We start from the raw sequence: 24,215 nt of genomic DNA on the forward strand, positions 1-24,215 counted from the left end.
TAAGCTAATCGTCTGGGAGGCTACAGAGCCTTGTCTGTACCTGATTCAGACCTCCAGGAATTTCATGGTGGTGTTACAATTCTGTTTTGAAATGCAAGTAATGGAATTGCTGGTTCAGGAACCATTGCAGAATTAGAGGCACTTCATGAAAGAGCATGTTTATGATAACCCATTTCTTTTCCATTGTGGCACTTTCAGTAATGCAATATGCAATTCGCTTCTAGAGAAGTGTGGGCTTTTGTCCTAACACCATGTACTTTGTATTGCCAAGAGGTGTCTTTAAAATTCAAAGGCAGGATTTAAATAAATCTATGTCAGCTTACTTAAAATCATTTAAAAACTGAGCATGCAGGCTAGGCAGAATTTCATAGTAAGTTATATGTAAATATAATTTAAATCAGGCTTTAACTATAGAGTCATGAAATACCATATGCACTTTCTGTTCTTTATTAAAATTGGTATTATTATGATTAGAACCATACCTAAATCATCTGCCTGGCTTACCCAGGATAAATTCAAATCTTAAAATGCTTTCACCTACCAGCTTCCTTTACTACTGTCTATATTATTCTTGGGTTAAAAAGGGGAAGGGGAGAGTTAAATAACATCAATCAAAATGGAATTATGGAAATAAATTAATGAAACTCAGTCCATAGGGAAACAAGTATAACCATGTCACATATATGTAAATTTTGAGTTATATACTTGTTTGGATTTTTCATGACATGTTATTTTTCTATTAACATGGAACACTGAAAACTGGCAACTTCTTCCTTTTTTAAAAAAAGAAAGCAAATTATTTCTCAAGGCTAGAATATTTCTTGCTTTTTAGAAACCCCACTATACATATACTACATACATTACAAGCACAAAATCTCTTCAAGATTTTAATATCAAGTAACATCAATTAGTTCACATTTATTTGGGCTGTGTTTCTTGTATATACTTACAAATTTAGAAATCCTATTCTGAAAATTTTCATTTTTAGTTATATTTCATGGCAAATATAACCTGCAAGTTCCAGTCTGGTTTAAATTGCTATGGATCCACTCAAACTTTTTTGTGCAAATGAACATTTTAATTCCAATAAAATTTGCATCTTTATTTGATAAATGAAGATTTAACATAAGGAAAAGCAGTTTTGACTTGGTGTGAAGGAGGGGATAGACATTACCTTGATTTGTAATCAAATTAATTTAAATTTGTGCTCTTTCTTTATGTGGCTCCAAAAAAATAGCTTAAGAAATGGTTATTTGATGTCAAAGCCAAAACTCTTCAATTGGAATATCTAAAGGAAGGGTGGGGAACCTTTTTCCTCTGAAGGGCCATTTGGATATTTTATAACATCATTTGAGGGTCATACAAAATTATCAACTTAAAAAATCATCCCTCTATATTTGGTCAAACATTTAATTAATTTACCCCCAATGCCTCAGCAGGTCCAGACCAAATGATTTCAAGGGCCTTATATGAGATCCACCCCTGGTCAAAGAAATAACAAGGATAGCAGAACAGCAGTAGAAATGGAATGTCAATGGCTGTGTGCAAGGCACTATTCTAGAAATCGGCCATATGTGGGATTCCTCTGTCCGTCCGCTTCCAAAGCTCATGAAACAGGCATTTTTGTAGAGATGAAGAAAAATGCCAATCCTGCCCACCACAGGTTCATGTGAGGGAACTGGGGCTTTCTTAAATCAAGCACATTTTTGCACATTTTGATTTCCTATAAAAGGGAAACCGTAGTATCAAGTAACTTACTGTTTAAAATCACAGGTACCAAACAAATAAAAAATATTTATAGTAAGTTTTCAGTGATTAAATGCTGATAACATGTATTTTCTTTATCTCATTTCCCTACATTTCAAATATAGAATGAGTTGTCATGAGAGTGCTTACGTTCTCCTCAGACAAAGCATCATAAGAAAGACAACAGAATTAGAAAGCCCTGGTGTAAGCCTGGGCACTGTCATTTACAAGTGCCACTACCATGACCCTTTGGATCACTGTTGAGTGCTAACCAAAGGATAAATATTACTGTGATTATCCTTAAGTTCTCTAATTCAAGGGGAGGACTTGTATCACAGATGTATTCCATAATTAGGACAACTACATGTGATAAAAGGAGCCAAGGAATTAGGCTGATTGAAAGCAAAAAAAGAGGAAGAAAAGGAGAAAGTAAATAATTCACCATAATCAGCTGATGTCAATTCTGGCCTTGCGTAAGCCATTAAAATCAAAGACAGGTGCTAAACCACAGAATATTGCCTGCAATCTATTGATTTATTACTTATATGTATGTATGTATGTATGTATGTATTTATTTATTTACATAGGCACTCAGCTTTTGTTTATTTGTTTCACATAGCCCTTCTTGTTACATAGACACTGCATATATATGACACCAGAGGCATATTAGAGATATATCCATATCTTCATTCTCTTCCAGGCATTATGTAAAATGCTGGCAATATAAAAATGAATAAATCATAAAGTATGCCCTGAAGGACTGACAGTCAAGTAGGGGATATGAATATATAAGAACATACCTGCAATATAGTGTGAACAATACTGTAAGGGGAAAATATTAAAACAGCAGAGCACAGAAACTTTGGGATGGATAGTCACTATTACATGTTGATGGAGATGAAGGAAGGCTTCGCGTTAGGTAGATCTTGAGAAATGAGTAGAAATTATTTGCATTAAAGTGGGAAAGGACATTATGGGACAAAGGTATATGACATGTGCAAAGATATAGTTAGGTAATTTGAAACAGGCTTAAAAGGAAACCTTGAGATCTGCTTATTTGAGTAAATGCAAACACTAGGGGAGTTTGAAATCGATATTTCAATGTTTTAAGTGGACTAACAAGCAATGTACAAACAACTTATAAATTATTATAGTGAAACTATTGTGAAAAATTATCATTGCCTAAAAAATTACACAAGTCACAGATAAGGCTTTGAAAGAACAATAACAACAAAAAAAAATCAGTAAAAAAAAATGTCATTTAGAAATGTAGAAAGAATGGAAGTGCTAATTGGGGTATGATGATGCTATTTTGAGTTCTTCTTTACAGATGTTAATGAATGTTTGGTCTTTGGCACATGTTCCCACAAATGTATAAATTTGGAAGGATCATATAAATGTGTGTGCGACCAGAATTTTCAAGAAAGAAACAGCACCTGCATAGCCAGAGGTAAGGTTATAACCATTATTTCAAAGCTCGTATAATTTTACTATATATATATATCTTATGGTGAAAAAAAGGTTCATGTTGTATTTTAACAATAGTTTCATGCCTGATAATATTAAATGTCTGTATTTAATGATGATTAATTTGGCTAGTTGGTTTATTATTTTTACTTAATTTAATTTTGGATGGTTTGTAGACATGACAAACAGTTAACTGTTAAAGTCAGTTTTGTGCTTGAATCATTTTGTCAGTAAGTGTAAAAGTATAAAAGCAAATGTGATAGAATAGGAAAGTATTTTCTTTATGGTCTACTCTCTGTGTATTTAGAAATTAATACACCATTGGGATAAAAATAACAGTTTAGCCCTAGCTGGTTTGGCTCAGTCAGTGGATAGAGTATTGGCCTGCAGACTGAAGGGTTCCAGGTTTGATTCCGGTCAAGGGCACATGCTGGGGTTTTGGGCTTGATCTCCAGTAGGGGGCATGCAGGAAGTGGCCGATCAATGATTTTCTCTCATCATTGATATTTCTATCTCTCTCTTCCTCTCCCTTCCTCTGTGAAATCAATAAAAATGTATTTTTAAAAAATAGGTTAAAGGTTAGCAGTATAAGGAGAATGGAATTTTGAGTAAGAATTTAAAAGGTTTTCAAGTAAAACTGCTTTCAAGTTCAGACTGCCTCCACTTAATAACATCATTTAAAAAAAATCTTCGTTGTTGAAAATATTACATATGTCACCTTTTTCCCAAATGGGGGAATAATATCATTTTAATTAATGAAATGACAGTTATGAATCTGGTGCTCTTTTAGGTATGGATTTTAATGCTCATATGTTTTGAGTAAATAATACGATAACTTAAATATTGGTGGCTACAGGGTACAATTTCACAATGTTAATATGGTAGTTATTATAAGAGGAAGACAATGTGATGTAGTGGATCAAGGATAAGCTATGAGTTACATGTACTTTGCCTGGGGAATTTACTTAACTCTGAGCCTCAGTTCCTCGCCTGTAAAATGGGAATACTAATACCTACTTCCCATGATTGTTGTAAGAAGAGGAGAAAAATTGTGAAAGGCTTGTCACAGGGTCTGCCACATAGTATCCTTTCACTAGTGAGGGCTACTAAACTTAGAGAGCTGAACTATGCCTTGTGAATAGTGATTTTTGTAAATTTACAGATATTAAGTATGCCATTCAATCTTACTTTATGATTTCATTGATATTTTAATTAATAATTTCAGGATTTACTTTAGGGTTTTACTTGTCTCAGGATAAACATAACATTAGTACAGTATTGTAGGTGTAGAAACTTCAGGCTAGAAAGTTCCACTTAGCACGATTCTAGGTAATATTGAGATGATGACATTTTAATATAGTAAATACTGAGATCTTTGTATAATAAACATAAAAGACTATTTAGGATACATGAATATTAGAAGAAGAAGGCTTTTCATATCTTAATCATCATTTCTTAGCCTAAGGTAATGATCACTCAGGTGCATGAACTAAATGCTCAGAAATGTTTAAAGCTTAATGAGTGCACAATATAACATCTGGATATTTAAAAAGCATTAGAAAATAATGTATCATGACTTGCCCAAAGAAATCCCTCTTTATACAAAGGATAACTACTAAAAATGCCTAATCTGTACTCAGAAGGTAAGTTTTGCCCTAGAAAAACCTACATTAATTACTCTTAAACATAAGTGGTGAAGATTAAAAAAACAGTATAGAGTTGATTTTTATTGAATAAGAAACTGTTTTAAGAATAACAATTCAAGATAACTTAATAGTATAATCATTGCTTTTACATTAGTTGAAATTTACTTTATTTTTGTATTTTATTATAATAATCTCCAGGCTCTGAAGATGAAGTTCTCTACATTGCTAATGACACTGATATCCTGGGTTTTATATATCCATTCAACTACAGTGGCGATCATCAACAAATTTCTCATGTTGAACATAATTCAAGGATAACAGGGATGGATGTATATTATCAAAGAGATATGATTATTTGGAGTACTCAGTTTAATCCAGGCGGGATTTTCTACAAAAGGATCCATGACAGAGAAAAAAGGCAAGCAAACAGTGGCTTGATTGTAAGTAAATAACATTGAATATTTGAAGGTTCACACCTTCCACCTCCGTGTTTTATTTTAATCTATCAATGATGGTGTCTGATTATAGGAGGTAACACATTCAATGATTCCTCCCAATATGTTCTCTATATAGAAATAAAACATTTCTCTATTCATTTTTTCTCATAGCTGCATATAAATTTATTTTAAATGAATGCTATCATACTTTTTTTTAAATGAATTTGACAGTTATATAAGAATGGTAACAAATAATAAACAATCCTACAATATTTAATATTTTATAGTGTTTAAAATGTATTATGAACATGAGGGTTTTTTTTATCATGAGATAAGATTGTACCATTACTTCGTTTTTGTTAGAGAATAAAATGTCAAAATATACAGGTATAATCATTTCATTTTTAACACTATGAGAAATATACTTGTATTCTAGGGCAAGGGAACAACTCCATAGTGTAAGCATTTTTTCTGACATTTGATAACTATATTTCAAGAAACCTCCAAAACAGAGCAATACTGTTTGCTAGTATATGATGGACACATTGATTATCATGGTTATTCCTTCTGAGGAAAATAAACTAGAACATTTTTTTTAGATTTGTGGTTGTAGACTACCCTCTTTTTGTTTTAGGGCATGTCCATTTATTTTTTGCAGTAACCTTAGAGAAAAAAATGACAGATAGATCGTTTTTATTGGTCCTGGCCCATTGTCATACAACCAAAAAAGTCAAGTGCTATCACATCAGGATGTAATTTAAGCTTTGTATTTCAAAAGAATCAGAGGTACCTATCTGGAAGTCCTCACTACATTTCCCAGTGGTAACTACCATAAAGATTTGAACTACATGAATACCATTTGAGAGAATTCTGGGACATATTTTTTTTAATATATCTTATTGATTTTTTTACAGAGAGGAAGGGAGAGAGATAGAGAGTTAGAAACATCTATGAGAGAGAAACATTGATCAGCTGCCTCCTGCACACCTCCTACTGGGGATGTACCCGCAACCAAGGTACATGCCCTTGACTGGAATCGAACCTGGGACCCTTCAGTCTGCAGGCCAATGCTCTAGCCCAGGGGTGGGCAAACTTTTTGACTCGAGGGCCACAATGGGTTCTTAAACTGGACTCAGAAGAAGGAGCTGCGGCCATGTTTCCCGACCTTGCCATGTTAACACTGCTGCTGGTGAAGGAGCGGAGGGGAGAGCAAGAGAACCCTCGGCTCTTTTGGCTCCGCGGGCCGGATAGAACAGCCGAACGGGCCGGATTCGGCCCGTGGGCCATAGTTTGCCCACAGCTGCTCTAGCCACTGAGCCAAACCGGTTAGGGCTGGGACATATTTTTTATCAATTGTAGATAGCAATAAGCTGGTTTTAAAAGAAGTAATATTATCTGTGGAACTCAGGTGAGATTAACTGTAGGTAAAAGTTCATATTTATCAGAGTTGTTTCTTCAGTTCTTCCTGTCCCAAACAGAACCTTATTGCTTTAGTCCTATTAAGAACAGCTCTGGGACAGAACCAAGAAATTTAGTAGATAACTCTGTCTTCCCCATCACTCGCATATAATCTACTTCCTCTTTAACAGACCGAAGGCAGACTAAGAGTCTTGGCTAGTTTTAGCTTTTCTTTATCTCTAAAACAGAAGTCTGCTTTGCAACAACATTGTTCCTAAGGTACCATTTCATCTGTTATTAATGAAGTGATAAAGGACATATCACTTCATTACAATGCTTGGGTTTTAATTTTGTTTCTATTGCTGACTAGTCTCTTCTTAGCTTCTGTATATTCTATTACATAAAGTTTATTGAGAGATATATATGTTTATTATTGTTAACAGTTTTAGGCACATAGTAAGAACTGTCTATATACTTGCTATTAAAAGGATGATGATGATAATGATGGTGATAATGGTGATGTTTTTGATGATAATTGGCAAGGAAGATGTTCTCTATGACACATTATCATATTAAAATTATTCATAACTTACTCTTGTCTGAATTTCATAGCTGCTAAAATACATCTATAATTAATTTCAATATGAATTTTTAGTGAAAATGATTTGATAATTGTTTTGGTTTTGTGCTTGGAGAGATTGATGATCAGTGTCCTCTAGTGAACAGAGTTTATTGTAGATCCTGAGGCCAAATTTATTTAATGTTTGGCAACTAAGTTTTTATTTTTATACATACAAACTATAAATGTGTATATTTTATTGGTATATTGTATATTTATTTACATCCATATATTTTAAATATTTTAATCTTTATTTTTTAATGTGCTATAGAATATTTTATAGCCAGTGGCAAAGCTACTGTTTAGCTTTTGTCCAGTAGGATATGAAACTTAATTTAGTCTTTTAATGATAGTAATTATTTGTGTTATATCATCTAGAGTTTCTGTTTGTTTGTTTTTCCTCTCTTCGTATACCTATGCATGACTAACAGTATTAACTAGGAATAAAGTTGGATAACAGTAGAGTACATTTTCTAAGGGTCTTTATGAGTGAACTAAATGTCATGCTTATAAGGTTTCAATCTCTGAGCCATGAGTTTTAGCACCATGTTCAAACCATTAAGCATTCCATATAAATTTCAACCTATGCATTGTTTTTAAAACAGTACTTAAGGCTACAGTAATGAAGGAAATTATTTAACTTTGCTTTCTAAATCTTTTTTTGTAATTATCTCTATATTGTAAGTATGGAATAAAGCCACCTTAATTTAATGAGCAATGTGTACTCTAGAGTAATTAAATGACTTACCTATATGCAGCTATAATGTGACCAAATTTAAACTTTAACTTAAAAGACTTGTTATATCTTTGAGTCTCAGCTTACTCATTTGATAAGTAACTATAGCATCAGAGTAGACAATTTCTAAAATCCCTCCTAGAAAGTAAATATATATGATTTCCAAAAGATGTGACATAGTTATGTCTATCAAGTTATTACCTGGACAATTTGTATTTATTCCTCTAAAGTCTATCTTGTGTATAGATAATTGATTTTCTACCCTTACACAGTACTCTGCCATGTATTGTATTTGCTCCTTATGGACACCATCTAGTCATCTATTAGTTTAATGAGCATGTGATCTGTTTCATCGAAGTGTTGATACATATATTAAATGATACTTACCTGGGAATTGCCCACTCCTTGGAAAATAAAACTAAAGACTTTTTTTCTCAGCTGAATATGGAACATTGATTTCTTTTTCTGAATCAATAGGTTAAAGAACAAAAATAAAACTATGCGTACATTACTTATAACCCATTTCAATTAACCAAATGGGAGGAGTTAGACACGTGATAGCCAAATGTTTTGAAAGCATATTCATAGATATTGAAAATTTTGGAACATTTCCTTCCATGTAAAGAGTAGGAAATATGTTCTATCAGATACCAGAGGAAGACTACTCAGACAACTAAATGTTTACTGAAGTCCATTCCAAAGAAAAGTAACATTTAATATGATGTGGGGTTTTGGAAGTCATGAAGGGAATATTCTTCTGTAGTCTCTGAAGATGGTTGCAATACTAATTATAATTACAAATTTAAATTTCGAATGCAGACTAAGTTATTTATACATAGAAATGCTTATGATTTTATAACCCCCAGGGCTATACAAAATGAAGGATTTCTTTAAGAAAATTAAATAATTCAAAACTTAAAAGACTAACATGATTCAATCTATATGTAAAGTATAATGAGATTTCTGAATTTGAATTTTAGTAGTTGGAACAGAATATGATAACATTATGCTACAATTGAACATACTTTATGGCAATTTATCATTTCTAGTATGAAATGCTGTGCAGCAAAGTACATGATGACAAGCACTATAAAGTAGGTCAATGCTTGTAAAAATGCAAATGACTAAAAATATAGATTAGATTCTTACCATTAAAGAACTAAATATTCCTGAGCAAAACAAATGGTTCATCTGATATACCTGATTTTGTGAAGTGAATATGAGATACTATATTTGGCATACTCTCTATTATGCAAAAGAGAATGTTCAGAATGCACATGCTTATCATTTTATCCATTAATAATCATATTTTTTCAAAAAGTTTATCTGAACTTTTTTTCCCCCTGAAAATCTTTTCACAAAATATCCTGTTATCTTTACTAGGTTTCAATTTTTAATTGGAGTCCTAGCTAAAACCTCAATATATGCACAAACACATGCACACACACACATACACTTGAGTGAATAGATGTACATATGTACCCACACTTAAGAATGTGTGTATGTGTGTGTAGCAAAATCTTCAAAGTATTATTTTAGGACATTTAGGTACAGTGAAAATCGATAGTTTCTTTTTTATTTTTTCTTTATTATTATAAATTCACCGTAACCATTATAATTCTAATTGAAACTGTCTATACTTGCATAGCAAGAATACTTTTAAAACCATCTGAGTTTATTCAAACTAGTCCACAACTACAATAACTTATTATGATTATTCTGGAAGAAATCTAAAACTATCAGATCATTACATTATTGCCATTTTCTTTTGTTGATTGCATAAGACAGACATTGAACAATAGATACTCATTAAAGTAAAAATTGTTCTGTAACAGTTATATCAATATTCAAAATTGTACTGAACATAAATTTTATATGGCTATATAAAACATATGATTATATAATTAGTAATCCTGAAGAAACTATTGATTAGACTATATAGTATTTTAAGGAAAACCAGGCAAGTTTTATTCATTTCCAAAGCTTTATTTAAAGGTTTCTATTTATTAGGTTTGGTGCTGGGTTCTCAGGATACAATAACTATAACAAGAGTCTTGTTATCATGAAGGTTAGATTCTGGGGAACAAAGACAGAGTCAAGTAAACATATAAGTAAATAAATACAAAAAAATTCTCATTTCAAAAAGTATATTAAAGTAAATAAATAACGAACTAAGAAAGAAGCACTCAGATGTTGTAAGTATTCTTTGTATGGGATGTTCAGTAAAGACTCATGCAGAGAGAGATTTGAGCTAGACCTAAAAGGAAGTAATGTCATTTTATTTATATCTAAGACAACTAACTAGCTTTTTATGTAGAGAATGGATTAAGTGTAGGGAAAGCTCAAATAGATACAGACCACTTAGGAGGATTGTGTCTCAAGTTAGAAATATTGGTAAATTACACTATTGTCTCAATGGAATGGAAGGTAGTGAGTAGAAGGTTAGCTAAACATGTTTGCAAATAGCATGAATGTGGAAAGTGAAAATAAGAAGGACTCAAGGCTGGTACCTAGATTTCTTAATTATACAACTTAATGGGTCCTGAGGATACTAAACTTTGAGTTCAGTTTTAATCATGTTAAGTCTGAGATGGCTATAAGAGATTAAAGTGAAATATCAAGTAGTCAGTGGTATATTCAAGGTTTTGTCAGAGTTCTCTGGACTAAAAATAGAAGATTAGATGAGATATCTAAAAGTCTAAAGCAAGGTTAGGTTACCTGGGAGAGATTACAGGGGAAGTAAAGAAAGACTAGAACAAAGCTCAACCAGATTAAAATGATGACAAGGTGTGGCCAGTGCATCAGGAGAAAATAAGAGAATGTAGAGGCACAGAAACTAAAAGAGGTTGGTATCTTGAGGAAGAGTTTGAGAATTAGGACAAATAAACATTCAATAAATTTGGTGACAGAAAGTCATTAAAAATCTTGACAAATGCTTAGAGTCGTCAAGGAAACTGGCCTGAGAGAGCACTCAGTGGTCCTATATCAGTGGTTCTTAGCTGGGTATTACCTCCACCCCAGGGTACATTGGTAATGCCTGGAGGTTTTTGATTGTCACAACTGGGAAGTGCTGCTGGCCTCCAGCGAACAGAGAATAGGAAGCCTGCTTAACATTCACACCCTACATGGCATCAGCTGGTCCCTCGCAGCAAGAATATATCCTGAGCAAAGGTCAATAGTGTTAGAGTTGAGACAGGCTTTCTATCTTTTTTCACTTCCTTGTAGAGTTCATATAGGTCCGTGGGTTAGCATATATCCATATGCTAACAGTTACCTAGTAGGCATTAGGCTCTTCCCAACTGCTTACTTTGCTTTTCCTTTTGGATGTTTAAAAATATCCCCAAAGTAGCACTCCTAAACATGAACTTCACGTTCGACCCAAAAAGTCTGCTTTCCCAATCTCATTTTGCGGCAACTCCATTTTCCCCAGATGCTCAAAGTAAAAATCTTGGAGTCATCAAACACTCCTTTCCTGTCATAATTTCAAAATCAGACAATACTATTTAATCCGCCTTCAAGGTATGTGCAGGAGCTGGCTGACAGCTTGACTGAAAGGACCTAATTTTGAACCATCATCAACTTTCTTCTCAATTAGTGCAATTGTCTCCTACTGGCCTTCTTGCTCCCCTTCATACAATACAATAGCCAGAATGCTCGAAGGGTTTAAAAAATCTGGTCTTCTGTTTTTTTTTTCTGACTTCATCACATACTACTTTCCCCTTTACCATCTCTTTTCTAGGAAAGCATTGCTATTTATAAAGCTCATGGCTACCTACTAATATAAGTCCTTTCCTGAAATGTTCTCTTGCCTTCAGACAGATATCCTACATGACTCAATTCCTGACCTCCTTCAAGTTTTTGCTCAAAATCATCTTCTGAGTCCATAATTTATTGATAATTGCAATCTATTGCCCTACTCCCATCATGGAATCTTCACTGATTTGCTCTTTTTGTTAAACTGCCATATAATTTACTCATCTACTATGTTTGCAATCTATTATCTGCTTCATGTTGCTATAAATAAATTCCTAAATGGCAGGTATTTTTGTTCTTTTGGCCATTACTGTAATCCTAACATCTAGAACATAGTGTGTCATAAAGTAGGTACATTTTTTAAAATTGCAAGCAATAAACTAATTGAAAATCTTCGGTATACCGGGCAATAGTATATCAATCTTTTTTAACTTTATTTTTATTGTTGAACCTATTACAGATGTCCTCATTCCCCCCCCCCTCCCCTCTTTGCCCACCTCCACCCAGCCCCTACCCCCTTTACCCTCTCTCCATCACCACACTGTGTCTATGGGTTTTGCATATATGTTCTTTGGTTAGTCCTTTCACCTTCTTTCATCCAGTTCCCCACTCCCGTGTTCCCTCTGACAGCTGTCAGTATGTTACATGTATCCATGACTCTGTTTCTATTTTGTTAGTCAGATTATTTTGTAAATTAGATTCCACATATAAGTGAGGTCATATGGCATTTGTCTTTTTCTGACTGGCTTATGTCATCTAGCATAACAATCTCCAGGTCTATCCATACTGTTGCAAAGATAAGATTTCCTTCTTTTTTTACAGAGACATAGTATTCCACTTTGTAAATGCACCACAGCTTTATATCCACTCATTTACTGATGGGCACTTGGGATATTTCCAGATCTCGGCTATTGTAAATCTTTTTCTTCTCTCTTTCAATATTCTTCTCTTCTTCAATATTCAATTAATCACAAGTTTAAATACTTTTATCTTTAGTTATATCCCATTTTATTCATTTCTGTCTCATGAAACCTAGATTAAACTTCCACATTCTTCCTTCTGGAATCCATTGTGTAAGCTTGCTGTGATTTTCCTTTATCTGCTTTTGGTCCCAGTCCCATTCTCCATACAATAACCAAAATAATCTTACAACTTTAATCTAATCACCACATCACCCTATTTAAATCTTAATGCATTTCCATGGAAAAATCATTGGTTTACAAGCCTATCCATGATAATCAGCCTCATCTTTCATCACATTCTTTCTGTATCCTCACACACTTATATTTACCCACAAACACATTTTTTCTAGCCATAAATAAACCATATTTTATTTCTAAGAGTGCAACTTCACTTCCAAATCTTCATAAATGGCATTTCCTCTGCCTCCTTTGATTATCCTGATGAAACAAAACAGCTTTTCTAAGGACAGCACTTTTATTATTATTGTTTTCATTGAGTTTGGTCTTGGCCTTATTTCGGCACTAGAGATCTCAGCCTACAAAAGGTATTTTCAGGTCTTCCAAAGGCCTAATTGAACTGTGACTGTTTGAAGGGACAGGATCACAGAAAGATAAACCATTATCTAAATTTCAATCGTATGCCCAGGAAGTAGCCTATGAGGTGACCTCATTACTATTTCAGGTTCTGTTTAGACTTGGAAATTGGATTGTTAGTTTATCTAGGGAATAATAAGACAGTATGAAGCAAATTTTAATGAGGCTGACAAAAAAATAAAATTCAGCATTATGTACACCCGTATTCACACACTGAATGAATTTGATGGATGAGAGACATTGAATTATAAAAGCCCAATTTATATGTTAATAATACATATACATATACATACACACATTAAGGTCTGCTCCACAGACTGAATATTCCTGTTTAGCCACAAGATGCTTATCCAATGATTCTGGAGACACACTATCAACATTTGCTTCTTTGACTCTTCTTTTTCTATTGTTTATTTGCTTTAACTCCCTTTCTTATAGATACATGATTTATCTATGATAGTCAACTTCATATGCCTCTTTACGGCATGGGTTTCAAGTCAGCCATACACATAAGATAAATGTGTCAAACAGATTGGACATAGATTAGACACCAAGGTGAGGGGGCAAAGGGAACTCGTTAAATCGGGGGCAGCCGCTGATGCTATTCTAGAATGCTGACTTATTTTTGATATACTGTTTTACTAGTATAGAGCCTTAATTTTTATAAAAAAACTCACATGAAAGTTTAAATTTTAAAAGTTATATATCTTTAATTTCAAATCCATAATTAATTTTTTTTAATTTAACTTAAATTTAGTCCTCAACCTACCATTTTGCAATCTCTATTTTCAGATAACACTGCAGTACATCTCAAGTGTTATGTTTATTTAAACTGTAAATGTCAGAAGGCAACTTGATTCTTAATTCCAGGTCACTCAGTAGGGAGATGACGTCAAAATTATCCCCTAAATACCAACACATCTTTAACTTATTGACTAATGCATGACAATTCATAATTAGCATTCAATACATCTTTAAGGCTACATAAAATGCAGACTTAATAGAATGGATAATATTTTAAATTGTTGTATAATTTAGTATTTAGAAGCTAAAGAGTTTTACAGGTAATCTAATCCAAAGCCTTTATTTTATACACTAAATAATTTATAGAGAAACTATAAGTAGGTCTTAAACCCAGTTCCTGACTTCAAATTTTGCGTGCTTTCTAATCTTCCCTTATATCTTTTTTTACCTAATAGTGTGAATGAAGGCACTGAAAGCCAGTTTTGCTTTTGAGGGAGAGGGTGATAAATCATAAGAAATAAGCTAATAGAACACCGAACATGCTACAAAATAATAAAATCACATAGAAAATATTGAATCTCTAATTCAAAGACAAATATGGTCTTTTTAAAAAGGATTTTGACAATTACATACTTTTATTTGGTTTCTTTTTAACTTAGCAGGAGTTTGTTCCATGTTGGCATGGCCCTAATGTAGATAAATATAGCTTTAAAATTACTCAGTTGAAATCATCTCTTCTTCAAAAGACATTATAGAGAGAAGGCAGGGATTTCATCCCTGAAGTGATTTTGGACCTCTGACACATTGTAGCTCTAAATATAAGTTTTTATTGATTCATATTTTGTGGACCAAAAATGAAAATAAATAGTGTGACATATACTACATCTCCCTTCACACACACACACACACACACACACACGCACACACACATACATACACACACACAGGTTTTTAGAGTGGCTTTACATCTTTGTCTTAATAGTATTACATTAGGAGATAATTAACTTTGATAAAATGAACTGAATTTCTTTTCTTAGATTAACACAAAGATGAAAAAATCACAAACTAAATATGTGACCACCTCAATCTATCCTGTGTTAACTATATTTTCTTAAAGTATATTTCTAACTATAAGAATTTTGTTATGAAGAAGATAACATTTCCAAGGCTTAAATGCTTGAAATCCTCTTTCATATGTTTTTCTCTCTCCTTGATTTAAAAAAAAAATTAAATGTCTCCAGTGACTTACATCTTCAATTTACTGAAGCTGGGGTTCTGACAGATACCTTATAATCCACAGCTGTAAAGGATTCTTTGTTTAAAGTAGTGATTTTGTTACAATTGAGCTGCCAATTTTTCTGTAAGATTTAAGTATTTCATGCATTTGACTAATATATCTCTACATAAAGAATGCCTCCAGCCTCAAAACTTTGGCTATGTATATGGAGAGCTTATTAGGGAAGAAACCATATGTCTGGAGAAAGCAGTCAAAATGTGTCTTCTACTTTGTGCAACATCTGAGCAATGCCTTTGTTGTCAGGGTAACCCCAGGGTCTGCAGTCTCTCAAACAGGACTTATTTCATTAGTACTCTAGTTCATTGGCTTGTCTGTCTAATGAGCTAGCCAAAGGGGCAAATGGGAGTTTTATATATCTTTTTAAAATTTTATGTGTTTGTTTTGTTTACAGCCCCTTTGGAGGTAAATAGCTGTATTTTTAGCTTTCCTATTTCTGTTTTCCCCCATCAGACTCCTTTCCACTCCCAGAATCTGTTTGCTTTTCCTGTGTTTTCCACTTTTTGTATTTACCTGATTGATTTTGAACCACTTCATAAATTGTTCACTATATCAAGATTCAGCAGGCTCCTGGGTGGTGTGGCTCAGTGGTAGAGCATCAGCCCCTGAACCAAAGTGTTGTGGGTTCTATTCCTGGTCAAGGGTACGTACCTGGGTTGCAGGTCCTTTCCTTGGCCCCGGTCAGGGCACATGTGCGAGGCAACCAGTTGATGTTTCTTTCACATTGATGTCTCTCCCTCTCCCTTTCTATCCCCTCCCTTCCACTCTCTCTAAAAATCAATGAAAAAATATCCTCAGTGAGGATCAACAGAAATAAAGATTATTTACAAAAATATTTAGCAGGAATTTCTACCTTCTACTATCCAGTCTATACCAATATAAGTATCCCTTTTAAATGGCTTATGCTGTTCACAATCCTGGTCTAACTGTGAGCAATAAAGGGGAGTTATTTCATTCTCATGGAACTCACTATAAGGGTGTTTTCTTAATTTGGCCACAGTGGGACCATCCTGCTATTGTCCTCATGTTGTTCTTTCTTCCCTTGTTCAATTCTGCTTTGTAGTCTTGAAAATCATTGAGCATTCCATGTGTTTTGAGTCACTGAGGATGAACATCTGGTAACATCTTCACCCTGCTGCCTTTATTCTACAAAAATCATCTTGTCACTGATGATTCATGACTTTCGGTTGAATTTATTAGGTGTGACCATCCTTCACCCTGTATTCTAACTACTTTAGTTGATATTGGAATGACATTAGAAATTCCTTGACCAAGGATGCAGAGAATAAATGTGTAGACATACCAGTAAATGAGTCTGTTACTTAGTATCTCTTGTGCTTAGCATTAAAAAGTAATATTTTTTTAAAATTTCTCTAAGCAGTATTCTTTTAAACTTATTAAATAATTTGATTTATTTTTTTAGAATTTATCATTAGTAGAATCTTCAACATACTGCTTACCTGGAAAAGTATCACTGAGTCAAACTTCGGAATGCTCTATTAACATTAGACATGTGGGTTCTTAATTGTCAGCAGTTCAGATTTAGCAGTACAGATGGAAAGATAATCAGACTTTTTGAGCATGAATAAATAAAATGAAAATCCTAAATTAAAAAAAATAAAGTGAAACTTTGCATTATATGTGTCCTATTTTAGCCAGGATATCATTATGATAAAATGTGTAGATTTACATTGATATGCTAGAAAACAAATATATTTTTCTGAATACTAAAGGTTTGTTCTACTGAAGTTAGAAAATGATAAACGTGCTCCCAACAGACTCTAAACAGATTATGATGGCTATTTTTTCCATTGTTTCTTAAGCTTATGAACATTATGACTTACACTGACATGCCCATGTCATTTGTTGATATAATTACCTTTAAATGCCCCAAATCAGGGGAAAAAGCCAGGAAACAAACAGTTAATTTGAATGATACTGAAACACATGAAAATAATTTTGTGATTTGGCTGAGAGAAATCTTTATATTCTATTCATCTGTGTAATTTTTACATCATTTCTGGAGTATGTCTGCAGAGTGTTTTTTATTTAACTTCAGTTAGCTGTGATATATTGCTTGATAGATGGATAGTATTTTATTGTCGGAGTGCAGATATACGGTAGGGTGAAATTTCATAATTTTAGTTTTTAAGCCACTAGGTGAAAAGGCTGATAATAAAGGTCATTAGAAATTGCTGGGGTTCTGTGTTTAGGTCAAGCCATATTTTTCTTCCTTGTGATCCCATTAATCACATAGCAGATAGTGATCTGCAATTTCTGTTTCTTATTATCTCATGTGTTTTGTTTTTTTTATTTTTTTGTGAAGCTCAGTTTCTTCTCTTTTAATCTGTCTATTTCTTAATAAAATGTGTTCACTAGTAAACTGCTTGAGAAATTTTCATGTTTCAAAACCTCATATTTTCACTGGTTTCCAACTCCTAATGATGTTTTACACATTGCCTACATGCCTAGTTATAATCACCTTTAAATAATTGTTTCCATTCTTGATATAATGCTCCTGTGAATCTTTTCTCACTTTTGGTTATGCACATTAAATATGACCATGTAAAATTAATTACTACACTACTTCCTGCTCAAAGTGATCAAGTGAATTGAAGGGCACAGAGCATACATTATTTTCCTTACTGTCTGCTCCCAATGACTTCTCCTACCTTTGTCTCACAATAATTCAGTAATATAATATTAAGCAGAAAATCCAAGCTAGCATATTTAATAGAAATGACAGAGATTGTAACTTTCCTCAAAAGATGTTTAAATGCAATATCTTTCTAAGTTGCTTATCTGTACTAATTTTTTCCATTTTTAAATCAAATTATATAGGGTGAGGATGCAGGGCAACTGGAACTTCTTGAAATTCCTGAAAATAGCATATTGGTGAAAAGTTTTTGAAAAAATTTCTAACAGTATCCATTCAACCTGAACATACTTATATCTTAGACTCAACGTATCTATTTCTGGCTAGATACTCAATAGAAATGAGTGCTCGTGTCCACCAAAAGACATATACAAGAATAGTATTCAGAACTTTAGTTATAATGCCCTAAAACTGTAAATAAGTCAAATGGACATCATTAGTAAAGTAGTAAACAAATTGTGCTATATTCATAAAAAATAAATTTAAAAAGTATTAATAACTGGCGAACAAAATAATATGGATGAATTTCACAGACATGATATTGAGTTAAAAAGCTATGAATAGTGGTGTATGATTCTATTTATGTGCATTTGCATAAGCTAATCTATTAGACCATATCAGAATATAGTCTAATACTGACTGGACCTTTATAATATAACTAGTAGCCCTGAACACGAATCCGTGCAACAGTAGCTCCCTGCGGGGCCTGGCCAATCCACGCCCACTGCCTAGAAGCCCTCCGCGGCCCAGAGGCCCATCCGCAGGTGGGCATGGAATGCTTGCCTCATCGCTGGGGCAACAACGCAAGTGTTCCCTGCCCCTGACCCCAGCTGCTCTGTGCCCTCTGTCCAGAGGCCTTCCATGGCTGGGGTGGAATGCTTGCCTCATCACCGCAGCGACAAAGCAAACATTCTGTCAGTCCGCTCACGCTGCCCACTCTCAGCAGCTGCCACCCCCACCCACTGGGACTGGGGGACTCCAACGGGGCTGAGAGGACCGGGTGCCACCATTTTGTGGCTATGGGTGCTGCCATCTGTGTGATGATGGTTAATATGCATATTGCCCTTTTATTAGATAGGATTTTTACACACCAATGTATAACAGAAAAATTTACCAAGTTGTTTTTTGAATATACAATTTTTCTTTGTCATTTTGTCTTCTTGTAGTGTCCTGAATTTAAAAGGCCCAGAGACATTGCAGTTGACTGGGTAGCAGGAAATATTTATTGGACTGATCATTCTAGAATGCACTGGTTTAGTTACTATACCACCCACTGGACCAGTCTGAGGTATTCTATCAACGTGGGGCAGCTGAATGGCCCCAACTGCACCAGACTTTTAACAAATATGGCTGGAGAACCCTATGCTATTGCTGTAAATCCTAAGAGAAGGTAAGCTAATGACTTGGTTATTTATATTTCATGATATGAGCATCCATTTTTAGAGATTGTTTGGCTTGTGCTCTGTAGGTTTGTTTCTGTAATGTGTTCAAAGATAATAGGTTCACAAGGCTTCTGAAAATCCCTCTCTTTTTCTTGTACAAAAGCACACTCATGTTATTTTTACATCAAATTTAGGGGCAGACATTTATTTTTTCCTGAAAGGTTGAAAAAATATATATTCTCTGTGTGTGTATTTTATGTTGTGTTTCAGAATAATAAAACTAATGTGATAAACACATAACCACTATAGTGAATCTAATACTGAATTTTTGTAACATTAAATATAATGCTTTTGTGTGTGTGTGTGTTTTATTTTTGTTTATTGTTGAAAGTATTACAGATTTCTCCCTTTTCCCCCATTTATCCTCTTCTCCCCACTTCCCTGCCTTCCACAGGCCTTCACTGCACCATTGTCTATGTCCATGGGCTATGCATATATGCATATAAGTTCTCTGGTTAATCTCGTCCCGTCCACCCGCCACTTCCCTATGAGAATCATCTGTCTGTCCCATGTTCCCATGTCTCTGGGTCTCTCTTGTTTGGCAGTTTATTCTGTTCATTAGATTCCACATATAAGTGAAATCATGTGGTATTTGTCTTTCTTTGACTGGCTTACTTCGCTTAGCATAATACTCTCCAGGTCCCTCAATGTTCTTTCAAATAGTAAAAGGTCCTTTTTTATTGGACTGATCATTCTAGAATGCACTGTCTAGATAGAATGTATAGTATTCCATTGTGCAAATGTACCACAGCTTTTTTATACATTCATCTACAGCTGGGCACTTGGGCTATTTTCAGATCTTAGCTATTGTAAATAGCGCTGCGATGAATATAATATAATATTAAATGTATTGAATGTAGAGTATTTTTGTGTTTTTGCTATTTATGATAATAAAAAATGAAGACATATTATGTATAAATAAATTTAAACAATTTAACATAACATTTAATTTCTTTTGGAATTTTTTCATTCTTTACTCTTTTTCTTTTTCATTTATAAGCAATGACCAAAAAGTAAGTAGGGAAATCTTAGGTAAAAATCCTGATCACCCATAAAGTGGATCATTGGATGCTGAGTAAAAAGAATCAAATGTTATTTACTTAGCAAAATTAGGCTGTGTGGTGTCTTCTAAATAGAGAATGATATCCTTCTGAGAAAGTACTTTAAAAAATGAAGCATATTGATGCAGCATCAATAATAAAATGAATATTCCTTCTCAACAAGAGGATAGTTTTAAGTATTAAAATACTTTTCTTCTAAAATGTTCATGAATTTTTCAAAATCGAACTTTTAATATCAAGTAATAAACAGTAGTGTACATTATTAAGCATATCTCTCAAATTTTAGAGCATAGTTAGACCATTTAAAAGTTTGATTTCTGGAAGGTTTCTTTTTTGTAGCTTTAGAGTTGCGTCCAGAAATCTGCTTTTTCAGGGTCTCTGGGGTGTTTCTGATGCTATGATCTGAAGAAACACTATGTTTTACAGTAGAATTGGGTTATAACAGCACATCACCAGGCTGACCAACTTGACCAATGTTTTCAGGATGATGTATTGGACTGTTGTTGGGGACCATTCCCATATAGAAGAAGCAGCCATGGATGGCACTCTGAGAAGAATTTTAGTACAAAAGAATTTACAGAGACCCACAGGTATGATGTATTTCTAACACAGTCTAAAATTGTTTCAGAATTCTAAGCATATTAGTGTTACAATTCTTTAGTTTTGTTGGCAATATAATCATTTTTACAAGCAAATAAAATAATTTATAGTATGCCATTATGAAAGTCATTAACATTTCATTTTGTATTTTTCCATCTAAAAGTCAGGTTCTTATCATACTGCCAGTGATATTATAGGGATATTATTTGAAAATTGCCTTAAGTTTTAAGGCCATTAGTAAGATTTCAGATGAGTGAAATTTTGACAGCTTATAGCAATGTATCAGGATATTTTTACATATACTGTAAATGTTAATGATGTTGTGGTAGATGGTAGTATTACTAGAAAATGAGAAACTAAATGGACAAAGAACTAGGAAAACAGATAATATTAGTGAAAGACAAGTTTGATGATGCCTTGCTTTTTTATTCTCAGCTTTCAATCTGATCTGGCTTTAATCTGTCTTGTAGTTATGTTGTCTACTCTACCATGTCACTGACACTACCATGTCACTGACACTACCATGTCATCTACACTACACTACCATGTCGTCTACACTACCATGTCACCTACACTACCAAGTCGTCTACACTACCATGTCATCTACACTACCTTGTCATCTACACTACCAAGTCTTCTACACTACCATGTCGTCTACACTACCATGTCGTCTACACTACCATGTCATCTACACTACCATGTTGTCTACACTACCATGTCGTCTACACTACCATGTTGTCTACACTACCATGTCGTCTACACTACCATGTCATCTACACTACCATGTCATCTACACTACCATGTTGTCTACACTACCATGTCGTCTACACTACCATGTCATCTACACTACCATGCCGTCTACACTACCATTTCGTCTACACTACCATGTCGTCTACACTACCATGCCGTCTACACTACCATGTTGTCTACACTACCAAGTCGTCTACACTACCATGTCATCTACACTACCAAGTCGTCTACACTACCATGTTGTCTACACTACCATGCCGTCTACACTACCATGTCGTCTACACTACCATGCCATGTACACTACCATGCCGTCTACACTACCATTTCGTCTACACTACCATGTCGTCTACACTACCATTTCGTCTACACTACCATGTCGTCTACACTACCAAGTCGTCTACACTACCATGCCGTCTACACTACCATGTCGTCTACACTACCATGCCGTGTACACTACCATGTCGTCTACACTACCATGTCATCTACATTACCACTCCACAGACTCCGTACCCCCAGGACTGCTAAGGAGTTTAGCCTTTTCTGTGTATGTGTGTGTGTGTGTGTGTGTGTGTGTGTGTGTGTGTGTGCCCCTCCTTGTTCTTTCTCTCACTCCATTTTTATCCCAGCCTTCCACCTAGGCTTCCCTTCCAACTTCTGTAGATTAGCTATACCTTACCCATCTTGTAAGGTCTAACTTAAGCACTTCTTCCTCAATAAAACATTTCAGACTACTGGAGCCTAGGGGATTTTGTGTCACCTACACCTGCCTACTGCATTCCCATCAAAAGGATAGAATACACTTTCTATAGCACATGTTATTTAACAGTTATGCTTTGTAATAGCTTTTGTAGTTGAAATTTTATATTTGACACTTATGCTCTTATTAACTTTTAATGTGCCTTATGCCTTTTCCTCCAACTAGATTGTTTTTACTCTTTACGGGAATGAGCAGTCTTTGGGATTTAGTTCATTTATGTAAGTGTGTCTCCATTCAGTGATTTAACAAGTGCTAATTGAACACCCACCTGGTGCTGGAAATTGTTCCAGATGCTGAAGTAATAAGATCATACCCTTGTGAAAAGAGTCTGATTCCCATGAAACATACCTTCCTATAGAGAAGAGAATAGATATTATGCTTCATGTCAGATAGTTATAAGTGCTATATAGAAAAAATATACTAAGGATGGGTAGTTATGGAAATACCATTTTAGTTAGAGAAGATATCTCTAGAAAGATAATATTTGAAAATATCACAATAAATCATAATGGCAAGTTACATGTGTATGTGAGGAGAGAGCGTTCTAAGCAGAGGGAACAGCAAGTTCTGAGTTAGGAATGAACTTAGCATGTGTCAAAGAGTAGCAAATATGTTCGTATGCCTAGAAGCATATGAAAGTGGTAGAGATGAGAGTTGCCATGTGGCCAGAGGCAGATCATCTATCCTGGGACACACAGATAAGCCCTGGATTCTGTTCTAGCTCTAAGGGGAGCCATTGGAGAGTATACTAAGGAGGAGAGTGTCATATCTGCTCAAATACCATTTTCATCATTTATAGACCTTTTACTTTTTTCTTAACTTATTATTTTTCACTAATTTTAGACTTATAAACAGGTTGCAAAATTACTTCAGAAGTTATCTGATGTTAACATTTACATACTCACAGTATATGTAATATTTTCATTTTAAGGAATGATGCGGCAGCAGTTTATAGAAGGGCACGTAGGAGGGTGCTTTGAAGGGAGCCTGAGACAGGAATTCTTGCAAAGGTTACTTATGAAGGGAGTGTAATTCAGGAGAAACCTGTAAAGGGTGGAGAAAGGGAAAGAGCCCAGAAAGACTGTGCATCGGGTAAAGTCTAGTCTCAGTTTGAGCCACAGGGGATGTGCTTCGAGCATAAATTCCATGACAGGCAAGGAAGGGGTCACCTTTTCATATTTCCCAGAGTCATTGCTTGGCCTTTGGGCCCTAACTTCCCAAGCAGGCTGCTGCAGGCAGCAGAGCACAGCTCCCTAGCAGTTAGTCCTTAGCTGCTAAAGCAGCAACTGGGAGATGGGTAGCTGCCTAGTCATGGAAATTTGAGCTGGGTCCCAGTGTCTCCTATAGTGGGCTAAATGAAGGTGCATGTATTGACTATCTTCCATGTGCTAACCATTCTGCTCAGCATTATGGGGAAATTAATGATGCACTTGGCACAGTCCCTCTTCTGGGGAATTTACATTTGAAAAGAAACAAAACTGAGGCATGAACAGAAGTAACTACAGATTTGGCAAAATATTAGAATTGTTACATAACTGGCATGATTATGGACG

General features: G+C 34.5%; 1 protein-coding gene across 1 annotated transcript in view; it reads left to right on the plus strand.

Moving 5' to 3' along the window:
* The window catches only part of LRP1B (LDL receptor related protein 1B), a 1,379,523-nt gene that overhangs the window by 1,262,862 nt on the left and 92,446 nt on the right, over positions 1–24,215 (plus strand). The window contains exons 76-79 of the mRNA XM_036320679.1: positions 3,077–3,196; positions 5,058–5,299; positions 19,219–19,442; positions 21,039–21,145. Of these exons, the coding sequence (XP_036176572.1) occupies positions 3,077–3,196; positions 5,058–5,299; positions 19,219–19,442; positions 21,039–21,145 (693 nt within the window). The remainder of the gene's footprint in view (positions 1–3,076; positions 3,197–5,057; positions 5,300–19,218; positions 19,443–21,038; positions 21,146–24,215) is intronic.

The sequence above is a fragment of the Myotis myotis genome, unplaced genomic scaffold (assembly GCF_014108235.1).
Source record: "Myotis myotis isolate mMyoMyo1 unplaced genomic scaffold, mMyoMyo1.p scaffold_m19_p_8, whole genome shotgun sequence".
NCBI classification, from domain to species: domain Eukaryota; kingdom Metazoa; phylum Chordata; class Mammalia; order Chiroptera; family Vespertilionidae; genus Myotis; species Myotis myotis.